Here is a 16,213-nt window from a genome sequence, read left to right as displayed (position 1 = left end):
GGCACATTTTCTAGCAGTTGTAACCTGGATTGAGAGAAGGAAAGGTAAACCTCCTCCTCTAAAACTCCTGACTGATTTTAGCTCCTTGCAAACAGGTGAGGATGTGGGTGGACAAAGGGAAAGCACATTAGACTTAAGAAGCACTTGTAAACTCCTGTGGCAACTCCAGCAGATGTGAGAGTAGTGGTTCCACAAGTACTATGATATCCACTTTCACTGAGTAAAAAACTGTTTTTGAACTGTCCTATATTGTTTTATTTAATGGTAGCAACAGAAACTATCACTACATTCTAAAACTTAAACAGCAGGAAAGACCCACCATGTCAAGTTCTCACAAATCAGGTAGATCTCTTGCAGCTTTCTACTCAAAATAGGAATTAAAAGCCATCCATTTTATTTTATTTTTAAAATCTTTTTAACATAGCCATTTTTCCAAACACTACTGAAACCATTTTGCTAGACTAGCTTGTAAGTTTGATAGTGTTCATGGTAAGATACTATTGCTCCTTGCAATGAAGAATGAAAATAGCCAGACCAATGTCCTAGATTAACATAATTAATTTTTTTTTTTAACAACTCTTCATACCAAAACCATCTCAAAGACCAGGGTAAAACTATTTTCTGTTCAGAGTGATGGATCAACATTTTAACAATGACAGGGCTAAGCAGAGAAGGAAAATGGCAAAAGAGGAAGAGAGAAAATAGGAAAATAGGGAAAAAGGAAGGGCCTTAAAAAAATGGAGGTGTGCTTTTAATGTCTGCTATTGAGTAACTGCATACTTATACATGTCTGGAAGGGTGTGTACAGACTTCTACACATGTGAGCCTCATCAGACATTTACTAGTTCAAGCATTACTAAATAGACATTTTTACACAGTAGTAATTAATGTATGTGTCCTAATTACAAACTTTATCAACCATGTATAAGTGATATTTTCTGATGTTAGCATTACTTCAAAAAGTCTTAGCAATGCACTGACAAGGCTAAGAATAAGCAGAAAAAAAAAAATCAGAAAAGAAGAGAAGGGAAAAAGATGAGGCAACCATTTAAAATAGGATTTTTACTTGAGCTTTTGCACAATAATGAAGTATAATACTGATCTAAAATCATTTCTCAAAACTCTTATTAAAACAACAGACAGGAACCTTTCTTTCCATTTCAAATTAGAAAATTAAATTAAGAGGAGTTTAAATTAAATTTAAATAGAAGTTAGTGTGTTTCTCTGATAGTTTTTAATAAGATAGCCATCCAGGCTTCAAATAACAAAAAATGATGGCCTTGACCTTATTTGTGATTTGCTTACTCATTTTCATGTGAGTGTATTAGCTGAAAGTCAGCCATTTACCTGTAACCATGAACATATTCTCTCTTATACAGCCCAAAGCACCCTGCAGCACTCGGGGGACAAAGACACCCAAGGCTTGTGATAGAGGAATGTCCCTTAACTTATGAGATGCCAACAAATGACACAGCAAAAGAACTCATAGAAAAGGTACTACTACAAAATGTATACGTTTCTTCTTGGGATATTGAAAAATGTTCAGTATTTCTTCTTCATTGATTTTCTTTCGTACTTTAAAAAAGAAAAGGGAAAAAAGTGATTGCCTCTACCAGAATTTAAAACCTATTAAAACACCTTGTACCAAATTGAACAAAGTTAAAAACAGAAATACAGAATGGAGATGCTAGAAATAGATTTAAATAAATATATGAAGTTTAATAATAAACCTGATGAAATAAAATGGGGAAACAACCATTACTTAATAAATGCTCTTGGGAAAATGAGCAATTGTTCTCATTTCAGATGAGGCAGTCACTTTTCTTAAGAAAAAAAATCTGAAGAAATGGAAAAGTAGACATATTCAATTATGAATAGTTTGAGGAGTTTGAGTACATATGTATAACATATACATGAAAACTAGGAAAACTAAAAGTTAAAAAGAAAAACAAAAATATGAGGGGAGGGGATCTGCAACAAATGTGTCCTATGGGAGCTTCATTTTCAGAATATGTAGGGAATGTGTACAAATCCATGGAGGTAATACCCAATCTTCCATGGACAGTAAATACAAAAGAAGCATAAATAATAAAGAAATTTTGACAAAAGCCTCAACCTAGCTAATGATTTTTAATGCAGATAAAACAACTGTGACTTTACACCTTAATGCTATTAAATTGGGAAACTAAATAAAAATTAGTATATCCAGTGTTGGCAGAACTTTAAGAAAAGTTAACATTCATATATTGCAATGTGCATTATAATAAATTAGTACAGTGTTTCTGAATATCAGTTTGGTATTAAGAATCATAAATCCAGTTTTACTTTTTGACCACTAATCTCTCTTTTTTTATTAGAAAAGTTGTAGATTTACAGAAAAATCATGCATAAAATAGAGTTCCCATATACCACCCTATTATTAACACCTTGCATTAGTGTGATACATTTGTTATACTTCATGAAAGAACATTTTTACTAATCTTCTCTTTATGAATCTATTCCAAGAAAATAATTGAAAAGAGAAAAAATCATTTTCTTTTGGCAACATATTTATGACATAAAATTAGCCATTTTAACCATTTTTAAGTGTAAAATTAAGTGGCTATGGCATAAATTACCCATTTTAACCATTTTTAAGTTTACAATTCAGTGGCATTAATTACATTTACAATGTGGTACTACCATCACCACCATCCATTGCTAAAACTTTTTCATCACCCCAAACCAAACTCTGTACCCATTAAGCAATAATTCCCCATCCCCACCCCGGCCCCTGGTAACTTCTAATCTAATTTCTGTCTTCATAAATTTGCTTATTATAGTCACTTCATATTAATGGAATTATACAACAGTGTCTTTATATGTCTGGCTTATTTCACTTGGCATAATGTTTTTAAGGTTCATCTATGTCATAGCATGTATCAGAATTGCATTCCTTTTTATGGCTGAATAATATTCCATTGTATAGATACACCACATTTTGTTAATCCATTCATCTGTTTACAGACATTTGCATTGCTTTCACCTTTTGGCCATTGTGAATAATGCTGCTATGAACATCAGTGTACAAGTATCTGTTTGAGTTCCTTTTTTCAATTCCTTTGGGTATATACCTAGGAGTGAAATTGCCTGGTCATACGGTAATTGTGTTTAACTTGGGAAAAAAAATCATTTTTATACAAAGATATTTTAATCAACAGTGAATAGCATGCCAACTTCCCAGCAATTGGAGACAATGGTCTATCAGTACAATGGAATATTTTATGGGCATTAAACATGACAACCAGATAGACTATACCAACATAGAAAGATCTATAGAAAATCACTTAATTGAAACTTACATGAAAAATTGTATATGTTGATTAAAACCAAGACATAAATTATACATTCATAAGTACTCTAAATTGATGAAATTTTATGGTGAAACTTTCTTAATTGCATTGACATATTTGTAAGGTTTAGTTTTTATTTAAAACCTAAAGTGCCAGTCAAAAACATAAGGTGTTTTAAGTAAGAAAGTGTGAAACTTCTTCACTGTTTATGTTGTTCCCAGGCTTTAAGTGACCAGGTGTATAACATTATCTGTGGTTTGTGTATAACCAGGTTTAGCTGCTAATGATATTTTCTATTTAGATAGAAATCACCATTCAGTAAGGTATTTCAGGACAGTCTTTGAGACTAGATTTTATAAACAAGGTACACATACTGTTTACTACTATTATTCCTGGAAATTAATTTTTTTTTCTGGAAATAAATCCACTCCAGAAAAGTTCAAAAACAAAAATGTTGCTACTAATTTAGTCTTAATAGATCATCATCAGAGCCCTTGTTTTGCATTTAACTTCCTGGACACAGTTAAAGATCTTTTTAAACAGGAAAGTACTGTTATTTCAGCAATTAGAGTAATGGGGTTCTTTCATGAAGAGAAAAGCTTCAGGAAACATAGTACATGAAATATTTGAACATTTCCCTGAGTGTGAACAAGAGCAATAGATGAAAGCCAAATATTATTTCTGAATGGCTGCCTCGTATAAAGAGTTGATTTTTGAACAGCTAGATTCTAAGCCAACTTTTTACATTATACCAGTGTTCATTCAGTGTTTATAATTAGGTTTCCAAGTGTCTTTCTTAAAAATTTAAAATAAAAATAACTTTTAAAAATACCAATGTTCAAACTTAAAAAACAGAAAAGACATTACTACTACATTACTACTCTATTTCCAGATAAAACCTGCACTTTTTTCACCAAGGTCAACTAATATGACCTATAGAGAAAGCATTAATAATAAATTCACCTATTTTGACCTGCAGAGTGCTATGCCTCCTTATCTCCTCCCTCTCCGTCTTTCATAGGACATTTGATATAAAGGAAAACTTGTGGTTATTTTTAAGGCTCCATAGATTGTTATTATCTCAATATGTTAATTTATAGGAGTAAATGACATTGCACTACCTATATTCCTTTGTCCTAGCTCTGCATACCCACACCCTCCTCCCACCTCAAAGTTCTCCTGCCTTTGCTGCTCCTCCAGTCCCCAGGGTCTTCTTTTCTATTGCCTGGCTTCCCACCATCCCATTCTCTCTACTCTTCACTTCTCTGTACCCCATTTCTCCATGTTCCCATGCTGCCATCTTGCCACCTTGCCTTACCATCCCTTCTCATTCACTTTCCTTAGCCTTTATTTTTTATTGTTTATTTTTTATTGGCTCAATGCCAGAATAAAAGAGTTTGGTTTCAATAGCTTCAAGTCAAAATAAGTGTATTTCTTTCCTCATTTAACCTGAGGAAGGAATGGATTGAGAAAAAGAACAACCCACAACACCACAGCTTTTTACTCATCAGTTTATGCAACTTCTATAAAGCCTTTCTCCCTTCTTCCCACAAAGATAGCCAACTGTTGGCTGGAAAGTCTGTGAGATGTGGGCCAGGACAGAAGGATAATAATTTTTCAGAAAACATCTCTTGGCAACATAAACGGTGTCATATTTGTTTTGTCAGCCTCCGTTAAGTTTTAAGACCCAGCAGGGCAGCAGATACTTCCAGTTTTATTTGGAATCCATCCCACTGAGCACGGGACTCCACCACCCGTGCTCTGACCAGACTTCCCTGGATCTGGGGAAACATATCCCATCACATTGCAGTGCAGTACTTACCTTCCATAGTACTTTTGTCCACATTCTCCCACAATGACTATTGATTCCTTTTTCTATTTGGAAATCTGAAGTTTTGGATAAGCAGTAAATGGAAACATGGGAAAAAGGAATCAAGATAGAGAGAGAGAAAGTCCTTGCCAGGCCCCTGAGGTCACCCTTGTCCCCTGGGATGCTGGTAACTAGCTCTCCAAAGTGGGAAGGGGGAGCCCTGATTTATGCTGATTTTTATGGTGTAAATACTCCCTCCGTGGCCAATTTCAAGTTACCAGCCTGATGTCACTGAACATGCAGCTGGGGAAAGATATGCAGAATCAGCTCTTGGGAGCCTGGAAAAGGCAACTCCAGCATACCACTGCCTCACCTCTGCCCACTCCTGTCCACACCCTCCACTCCCCTCCCAAGTGTGTTCCACCCTCTCCTCCCCATCCTCCCCTATGAAACTGATCAAATTTTCCATGCCATCCAAAATGACAACTGGCAAATTCAGTATATTTTCCAGTGATAACAGAAAACTAGATGAAGAAGTCTCCAAACCATTACTCAGAAGTCACAGACTGGGAGTATATGAGCAAAGAATGTTATTTCTTCCTCTTAACTTATTTAAAAGTACTTACCGAGCACCTAGTAGACATAGAACACTGAAGTACAAATATAAAACACAGTCCCTGCCCTCAAAAAAATTGCCAGTTTAACACAGAACAAGGACATGGACACAAATCGAATAAAGAATGGAGCAAAAGCAGAGGATAGGTAAAGTGCTGAGCATGAAAATAACCAGGGTTAAAGTCCCAATTATTTCCCTGGCTTTATGTCTTATGCTTCTGAATCTTGTTCTTCAAGCACAGGATTGAATCTAATGATGTGATTTTGCCCCAGATTGGAGACCATAGCAGCAGGTCAGAAAGCTTCATAAGTGCATAGATTGCACATTTGTTGAAAATTAGTCCTTTAACAGTTTTCTTTACACCCCTGTAAAACTCAATGCTGTGTGTTTTTGGCTTTTTAATGAATAAATCTCTTCTTTATTAATGAAAATATATTTGGTAATGTTATTGCTGGGGATTTCTTGGAACAGTTTAATTTTACTTCAACTGGAGAGCTCATTGTTAACTGAGCTGCAAAAATCATGCTATAGAATTATTAGTTTTTCCCAGTAGCCTCTGAGAGAAAAATATGATTTCTGTTTTCATAATTTCTAAAGAGTATTAGTTCTGCTTGAAGAAGGCATGATGATGGTATGATATAGTTAGGAGTTTTGCTATATTATGATTTATTATTAGTTTATGGATGGATCTTTAGTGACAGATCCATTTACTCCTCTTCTAATGATTTCCTCAATTAATTGATAAAATAATCAATCTAAATGAAGTTTACATTTTGTTCTCCCATCTCTTTTTTTTTTTAATTTTATTTTGAAATAAATTCAAAGTTACAGGAACAGTTGAAAAAACAATACAAACCCCATACACAGCATACCCTGACCCCCTTCCCCCGATACCCCAATCCATCAACTTTAACACGCTGTCACACACTGCCATTTCTTTCATTCCCTCCCTTCCTCTCTCCCTCCCTATCTATCATCCATCATCTATTGCTCTGTCTTCTGAACATATGAGAGCAAGCTGCACACATCCTTGAACAAACACTATAATTCACATATACAATTCCCATGAACAAGAACATTCTTTTACGCAATCCCATTAAGCGCAGCTAAGAAGTTCAAGAAATTCACCGTTGATACAAAGCTTACATTCTATATTTCCTTTTTTTTTTCCCTTATGTCCCAACTGTGTCCCTTTGAGCCTCCTGTCCTCCATCCTCAGATCCCATCCAGGATCATCCTTGGCATTCAGTTGTCATCTATTCAGACTTTTTTTTTTTTTTCAATTGTGGAAACATATATACAGCCTAACTCTTCCCATTCCACCCCCTCTCTAGCAGTCCATTAGTGGGATTAATCACATTTAGAATGTTGTAATGCTATCAGCTTCCCACCATCTGTTACTAGATATTTCCCTTCACCTCAAACAGCAAACCTACACTCATTTCTTAACTCCCCATTGCCCCTTTCCCCACTTCTCATAACCCATACTCTACTTTTCATCTCTATGGTCATATTCTCTGATAATTTCTTTGTGTTTACTGTGGGGCTTAAATTTAACCTCTTAAATCCATAACAATCTTGGTTTTCTTTGATACCAACTTAACTTCAATAGGACCCGAAACTATGTTCCTATACTCCTCCATTCCCCCATCTTTATATAGTTCTTGTCAAAAATTACATATTTTACATTGAGTCCAAAACCACTGATTTGTCATTAGAGTTTATGTATTTTATATCCTGTAGGAAGTAAATAGTGGAGTTACAAATCAAAAATTATTGACTTCTGTTTGTATTCCATTGTGGTCAGAGAATGTGCTTTGAATATATTCAATTGTTTTTTTTTTTTTAATTAATTTATTGAGGCTTGTTTTATGTCCCAGCATATGGTCTATTCTGGAGAAAAATCTGTGATCACTAGAGAAAAATGTGTGTCCTGGTGATTTGGGATGTAAGGTTCTATATACGTTTGTTAAAATTCTCTGTATCTCTCTCGTTTCTGTGTTTCTCTATTGGTAGGGCTCCCTTTAGTATCTGAAGTAGGGCAGGTCTTTTATTGGCAAAATCTCTCAGCATTTGTTTGTCTGTGAAAAATTTAAGCTCTCCCTCAAACTTGAAGGAGAGTTTTGCTGGATAAAGTATTCTTGGTTGGAAATTTTTCTCTCTCAGAATTTTAAATATGTCATGCCTCCATGGTGGCCACTGAGTAGTCACTACTTAGTCTTATGTTGTTTCCTTTGTATGTGATGAATTGCTTTCTCTTGCTGCTTTCAGAGCTTTCTCCTTCTCTTCAGTATTTGACAGTCTGATCAGAATATGTCTTGGAGTGGGTTTATCTGGATTTATTCTATTTGGAGTTCGCTGGGCATTTATGTTTTGTGTATTTACATTGTGTAGAAGGTTTGGGAAGTTTTCCCCAACAATTTCTTTGAATACTCTTTCTAGACCTTTACCCTTCTCTTCCCCTTCTGGGACACCAATGAGTCTTAAATTTGGAAGTTTTATTTTATCTATCATATCCCTGAGATCCATTTTGATTTTTTCTATTTTTTTCTCCATTCTTTCTTTTGTTCTTTAATTTTCTGTTCTGTGGTCTTCTAGGATGCTGAGTTGTTGTTCAACTTCCTCTAATCTTGTATCATGAGTATCCAGAGTCTTTTTAATTTGGCCAACATTTTCTTTTATTTCCATAAGATCTTCTATTTTTTTATTTACTCTTTCATTTTCTTCTTTATGCTCTTTTAGGGTCTTCTTTATGTCCTTTATATCCTGTGCCATGTTCTTCTTCATGTCCTTTATATCCTGTGCCATGCTCTCATTCTTTGACTGTAGTCCTTTGATTAATTGCACCAAGTACTTTGTCTCCTCTGATTGTTTGATTTGGGTGTTTGGGATTGGGTTCTCCAGGTCGTCTGGTTTTAGCAAATGCTTTAAGATTTTGTGCTGTTTTTGGCCTCTTGGCGTTTGCTTTGCTTGATAGCTGTGATCTTCCAGGACCTCTGCTGAGGGAAGGCTGTGCGACATCACAAGTGCACGCCTTCCCTCAAGGGAAGCCCCGGGCTGCTGGGCCATGCAGGGGCGCTCCCAGCCTGATGCAAAAATGGCTGAATGGGGCATCTCAACCCCCCCCCCCCTTTTGTACAGCTCTGCCTTCCCAGCTCCGGGACAACTAGCTGTGGTTGCACCCAAGGCCACTGTCCACAGCCGATATTGTGGCGTGTGCACGGTGCCATGGGATACACTCCCCATCAGACTGGGTTTCCTGGCTCGGCTCTGGGCTGTGGGTACGGCCCCGGGCAGGAGTGTTGCCAGCACACTGGGAAGCTGGCTGCAAGGCGTATGGTTTTTTTCTCCCCTCTGGCCCTCTGGCCCTGGGACAATCAGCAGTGGGTGTGGGGAGGGCTATCCTCCACACCAGACACCAAGGCGTTGGCTACAGTCCGCTCCTGCAGTGCTTCACTACGGTTCTCGCTGCCGCATCTGCAGCCACTCCCAGGTTTTTCTGTTGTTTTTTTTTTAAAAAGAACTAGTCCATCTCCAAATGCCAACCCGCAGTTTCCCCACACCACAGCACAGCCACGGTACTTTCAGCTGGCTTACTCACTCGTTTTAGAATGCAGACTCCCGGTTTCACCAAGTGCACAGTCCCTGTGGTTTTAGCAGACCTTGTCCAGCTGGTGCATCGCTGGAAGTGGTATTCTGGGTCACTTTCTGGTTTTTATCTAGTACTTTTCATGGAGGTGTTTTTTTGCCCTGTCTCACCTAGCCGCCATCTTAGGTTCTTCTCTCCCATCTCTTCTTAATTTCAGATTAATGTAGCTGCTAAAAGAGGAATGAAGTTTGTTGGATTCATATCACAGCATTGTCCTCCATCTAAATTCTGCAATGGAACCAACCATGATGGAGATACAGAATCAGAATCAACACTATATGTAAGACACAGTTCAGATGAAAACTGTAAAAGCTGGAATGAAGGAACATTAAGTGGGCAGTCATCTGAAAGTGGAATTGAAGAAGAACTTCATCATGAAAGTGGACAGTGCCAAATGGGAGGAGATGGAAGCCCCAGTTCCTCCAAATCAAGAAAGGGAGAAGGTAATGGACAAGATGAGTAGAAACAGAACACATTACTAGCTTAAAATTAGCTAAATAAGTTTTGAAGTTTCTTTTAGAGATATGAGGCAAATGTCTAGATTATAAAGAAAAACCAAATGAACTAATTTAAACTTGCTATTATTTTTAAAAATAATTATAACCAGCAAAAAGTTAGGGCAGTTTTTTAAACAGTTGTCCCTGATATGGTCATGCAATACCACACACACAACAAAATCGTGCACTGAAGATTTGTTTCCACTTAGTCATCCATCAACTCCCTTACAAAATGGAGGCTGTACATGTGTACTGAAGAAGTGATTCTATAAAGAAAGCTTATCTGATTTATGTTTGTCTTTATAAACAATGTATGAGAATTTTAATTTCAGCGTTTCCCATTTCATGGATGGTTTTCAGCTTTGAAGTTAATTGGCTCTCTTGATCATCAATCAGAATACAAAAATGGCACTTCATGATGAAATAATTAGTATAACATGGTGCCTGCAGCCTAAAATAACTTTAAATGGTAGTTTTCTCTTTTATTGCCAACTAGCAAGTCTGCCCAATAAATTGAAAATACTGAATTCATGTATTTTGGACTATTCAAAGTTTTCTGAAAACTTTACTGGCATGGTAAAAAAAAAAAACACTATCAAAGTAAAGACAAAGATTGTTAAAGAGCATGGGCTCTGGAGTCAGACTGCCTCAGTTTCTTTATAACAAGGGGGTAACAGTAGGCCCTCTTTCATAGGATTGTTGTGAGGAGTAAATGAGAGATGTCTACAAAGTGCTTAGCCTAGTGCCTGGCACAGGCACAGAGTAAATGCTATATTAAGCTAGCTGTTATTATCTAATCCTTTCATCAGTGTTGGTTCTGGGGGTGACAGAGGACATACTGGTGTCACAGGCTTTCTGGCTTATGGTGAGATGTGCCTGACAGAGATCCACTCCCACCACAGTAATCCTGAAGAAAGAATTGAGAGTATTTCCCAACTCATCATCTCCTCCTTTTCTACCCATTTCCTAACAACAACCCTGATTTTTCTACAATGTAAAAATTATATGAATGTAACAGTGAGTAACAGCTGCCAGAGCCACAGTCAGAGGGCTATTTAGTATCTTCTACCCACCTCAACCTTTAAACTCCCTTCTTGTTCCCACTCTGAACTCTGATATAATGAGATATCTATTTCCAGTCCTTTAAGTTCTGAATCCAATATACTACTTAATTATCAATCTTTAGATGCCATTAAATCACATAATTCTTAATAAGTTTTCCATGGCAGTGGTTCTTAATTTGGTGTAAGGGGTGAGGAGTGCATATAAGACCTCTTGGAGAATGTGATGAAATCCATGGAGACTCAACCCAGAAAAGTGTATGTAACACACACACACCAAATAGCTTTTTTGTAATACTCCATAGATGTGTTCCATGACCCCCTACTTAAGAATTTGGCAATTTCTACTAAAGTAGAATTTAGGACCCAGTAAATCCACATCCAAGTGCTTATTCTACAGTTATTCTCATGTATCTGCCAAGAAGATATGAACAATCTTAACTATAGCATTCTTTGTAATGATAAAAATGGAAATACTATGTATGTCCATCAAAAGAAGTACAGATAAAATGGAACACTATGTAGCAGTGAAAATAAATGAACTTGATATATATATTTTAACTTACTTATATTTCAAAAGCATAATGTTTAACAAAAAAGCAATTTGTACATTGATATATGCAGTATGATACCATTTAAATAAAGTCTTTTTAAAACTGTAAAACACTATATATTATTTATGAGCATATAAATATTTATTAAAAGAAAAAATATTGCATGAGAATGATAAGCACCAAATTCATGATAATAGGTATTTATGGAGAATGGGAATAGGGAAGACTACATAGTGAGCCTCAACTGTATCCACTTCTTATCTCTTTTAAAAAGCCAGTCCGAAGCAGATATGACATAATATTAACACTTGATAAAGCTGAATGGTGCATGCTTTTATTATTCTGTATGTTTCTCTGTATGTCTGAATTATCTCATAATTTTAAAAAAAGATTTTAAAAATGAAATTATAATTTCCCCCTTTTCTCCCTTCTGAATGCTTATCTTAAGAATACAAGTTGTATACAATCTTCAATGTGTTTGATGATGAATCAACCTGCTGGACCTATCAAGAAGGCATACTGTCAATGAAAGTAACAAGAAAAGGATCTGTCATTAACACACTTGATGCTGATTGGTTGGAGTTAACTACATTTTATTATAAGCAAGGCTTATCTTTAATTGATTCTTTTGTATGCTGGGAAACATCTAAAGGTAAGTTTTATATTATGATATATTTCTATCTAAAGAATTTGGATTTTTGTCAGAGTTGATGAAAATGTTTTTGCCTCTCAAGTTCTATGGCTAAAAGGACAGATATTATTCTAAAGAAATAGATTCCAATCATTACACAGCTATACAGCTTTAATTAAAAGCTTAACCATCCTTTAGAGCAAAGGATTCCCAATGAGTGCCAAGTTATAATGTAATATTTGCCTTGGGTTGTAACTGTCAGCAGTAGACAAACCACCATGTGATTGATAGTAGAATTTTCCAAATAAGATGTACTAACTACAGCAGCCTAATCTAGGAGGCTTATGATAACATATATCAGTTAATATCCAGATTTATTACATTATCCCAATTTTGGATACTACTTACCATGTATTCCAGTCTATACCTAACTCCTCCTATTATTTGTATAGAAAAGTAATCTTTGGTAAAGAAAGTGATGTTGAACCCTTTTTTCATTTCTGCCTTCCCCTGTCTTTCACCTTTCTCTAGCCTTCTTCATTTACTTACAGTGGGATACATAATCACTTTTAAATGTCTATCCAAAAAAAAACTTTGCAAAAATTACTTTCTAGGGAAAGTTTGTTTTATTTTGTTTTGTTTTGTTTTAAGAGATTAATGCTAAAAGAAAAGAAAAAAAGATAGTGAGGAGACTGGAAAAATGAATTAGGATGGGTGAAGATTATGAAAAACAGGGTAATTAGGGACCATAATTCAATGAGGTTAGAGGAAAGAATGAAAAAGCAAATGAGATGAGACCTCAATATACCTTACAATGTCAAATCAGCCTAGTAATACCTTAACTAATACTACTTCTTAAAGAGTACTTAAAATCATGAGTCATATTCTAATAGGCCCTTTACTTAGGAACCAAAAATTGAGGGTCAAGCACAAAGAAGACTCAGAAATACAGCATCCTGCATAATGCTTTGCACGTAGTAGATGCACCATAAAGATTTCTTGATATTTTTTGGATATTTGAAGACTTCTTCCAGCTTTATCTTTTATGGGAACAGCAAGCTATAATAGGAAGAGCATGGACTTTAGAATCAGAAAGAACAGGGTTTGAATCCTATGTCCTCTACTCAGCTGAGTGATCTTGGGAAATTAGTTGAGTTCACTGCATCTCAGTTTCCTTAACTCCAAAAAGAGTATAAAACTACTACCTACTTTATTTTTGTGAAAATTTAATGAAATGGTATGTGTAAAGTGACTTACAGGGAGCCTAGCATACAGTTAAAATTCATTTTCTAGTGTTAGCTTTCTTTCCTTCCACTTTTGTGCAGGTAAAGTATTTTTCATACGGAATCAACTATTTGGAGGTCAGTTTATGATTCATAATATCTGCTCCCCACCCCTTTCTTTTTCTTTTCCCCTGCAAAGAGTCTAAGTTGGAGCCATTTCAAATTTTGTTTTAAATCCTAAGGAAAAACAAAAAAATATGCCTTTCACAGTCTCTTTCAGGCATTCCTGCCTTGGGCCTTGCCTGATGAAAATAAAATTAGCCACAGCAGTTGCTAGCCTCTGTGGGGCTTTTGTTCTTAAAGCCTCAGAAGCTATTTAGAGAGCCTGGGGGAGAATCTCTCCCTCTCAGCAGCTCTGGAATGTCTCATTAGACATTTTACTTTGCAGGCGATGCCAAGCCCCTAATGAGCCTCCTCAGTCTGTGGAGTCTGGGAATTGGTTGTGTCATTAGGGACTTTCTGGGAGTACACAGGGAAGCTGCAGAGGGGAAATAGTGACCAATGCCTGTGTCACTGTGAGATGTAAGTCAGAGGAAGCCCAGCTGAACTGGGTTACTTTGTTCTGGAATGTTTGATGCCTGACATCTAAAGCACATAGGAGACAATGGATAGTTTGTTTTGTCTTGCTTCTATCCTCTTCCAAAATAATGTCAGGAGTCAGCCCCTTCACAAGGAATGGAAGTACAAAACCAAACATTGCTCAGAAATTTAAATATATTACTCAACAAATCTCAGTGAAGAAAATACCTTCTTCCAAAAACAAAGAGAGGAAAAAGAAAAACAGCTTTCAAAAAAATTCTCTATTCCAGCAGGGCCACTGTGGGAAAGTCGGTGCAATTCCTCTTCAATGCCCACTCACACCCATTCTCAACACAGCCTTTTTCTGCTTTGAGAAGCTCAACTGTAGAGATACCTTCTTGCTGCACTTGCAGCCTGAGGGTTGTCAGTAGCTGGATTCACTGTATTTTTACATGGGGTTGCACTGTAGGTAAAAATGAAGCCCTGGGAGCCTACAAATTTACTCAGTTGAGGTGACAAAGGGAAAGCACTTTATTCTACCAGTGCATACAGAGATCTAGTAAGGCAGCTGGCATGGGATGAGATGGGCAATTTTACCAGCTGGTACAGCACACACATGCACATACACACATGCCCTCAAGGTTCCTACACTTCACTCAGCCTACTAATCCCCCAAAAGTCCCAGGGCCTAGTGTCTCTTCACCATTAGTGTACCCACCTCTTAATTCCTTATGAATTCTTTTCAGATTTCACTTGACATTCGTCTCAACCTGTTCACCCCTATAAAACATACTGTGTGAATTGCGCTGGGGAGAGGTATCAGAATGCAGAGTTGGGTGGATAATGACATTGATACACACATTTATTCACTTTGCATATGAGCACATGTCAGGCCCTATGCCAGGCACTGGGTTTACAACCATGAGCAAAATGGATGGCTTCCCTACCCTCCAGGAGCTAGCCTCATGGCATTGCGGAGCCTGACAGTAACAGTTACCAAAGCAAATATATCTAATTTCAACATTATGAAAAGTGCTGTGACATTACCCAACAGGATACTGTGATAGGGAGTAACAGGGAGAAGGTCCTGTCTGAAAAAGGAAGGTAGCAACCACACTGAAACTGGGAGGCTGGGAAGGAGCAGGCATGTGAGACCCAGAGAGACCTTTCTAAGGAAGAGGAAACACCTCCAAATGTACAGGAAAGAGGAACTAGATTAAATGTCTGTGTCTCTGGGGCAAGATGTGCAAAAGAAAATGGCTCTAGACAAGGAGGGAGAGGTAAACAACAGCCAGTCCATGCAGAGTTTATAATAAAACCTCAATAACAACAACAGCTAACATGTATTTTGCACTTTCTATATGGTAGCATTGTTCTAAGCACTTTACGTTTATTAGCTCATTTAATGCAGCAACCCTATGAGATGCAGATATGACTATGATTATTCCCCTTTTACAGATGAGAAAACTGAGGCACAAAGACATTAAATAATTTGCCCACTGTTTATGCAGCTAGAAAGCGGTGGGGCCACCTAAGTAATGTGTATGCTCTTAACCCATTTGTCACCTTGCCAGGATTTTTATTCCAAGTAATTCACTGAAGACAGGAGTTATAACCTGGTTTACATTTTTAAAAGAAACTTTTTAGCCTCATTTTGGGAAATGGATCAAAGAGTGTAACACTGGAAACAGGGAGGCTGTTAAGCCATTGAAATGGTCCACAAGAGAAATGGTGCAGATGAGAGAAGTTGGCAAGCTGAGAATGTACATGAGACCGATATGCAGAACGAGGGCTCCCATAAGAGCCTGTCCTCCGCGTCTCAGAGGTGTCCTGGGCAGTTTAATGCCAAAAATGTAACAGATTAAAAATGTTAAAATGGGGTCATTTCCAAAGACCGACCAGATGGTGGAAGTCCGCGAGTTCACCTACCACGACGGGAAGCTCCACCAGCTACTGAACACGTCCTAGTCCCACGTAGCTGACGCAGCTTTTCGGTGCGTGCCCGCGCCTGCAGCTGAACCGTGGCTACGGCAAAACAGCACTTGCCGCTGAAGCGGAGCAAGGGCAAGGAGGAGGCCCTGCCCATGGAGAAGCTGGAGGCGGACAAGACGCACCTGCACAGCCCGATCATCCTGCCTGAGATGGCAGGCAGCAAGGTTGGCGTCTACAACCCCAAGACCTTCAACCGGGCGGAAATCAACCCTTAGACCTTCTACCATTGCCTGGGCGAGTTCTTCATCACCTCCAAACCCATGAAGCCT

At 37.4% G+C, this 16,213-nt stretch overlaps 1 protein-coding gene across 1 annotated transcript in view; it reads left to right on the top strand.

The window, feature by feature from the left end:
- Positions 1-16,213, top strand: part of RFTN2 (raftlin family member 2) — a 79,875-nt gene that overhangs the window by 24,007 nt on the left and 39,655 nt on the right. Inside the window, exons 4-6 of the mRNA XM_037850261.1 lie at positions 1,380-1,494; positions 9,565-9,850; positions 11,968-12,171. Coding sequence (XP_037706189.1) covers positions 1,380-1,494; positions 9,565-9,850; positions 11,968-12,171 — 605 coding nt within the window. The remainder of the gene's footprint in view (positions 1-1,379; positions 1,495-9,564; positions 9,851-11,967; positions 12,172-16,213) is intronic.

This window comes from Choloepus didactylus, chromosome 9 (assembly GCF_015220235.1).
Source record: "Choloepus didactylus isolate mChoDid1 chromosome 9, mChoDid1.pri, whole genome shotgun sequence".
Lineage (NCBI taxonomy): Eukaryota > Metazoa > Chordata > Mammalia > Pilosa > Megalonychidae > Choloepus > Choloepus didactylus.
This window is presented reverse-complemented; position numbering and strand designations above follow the sequence as displayed.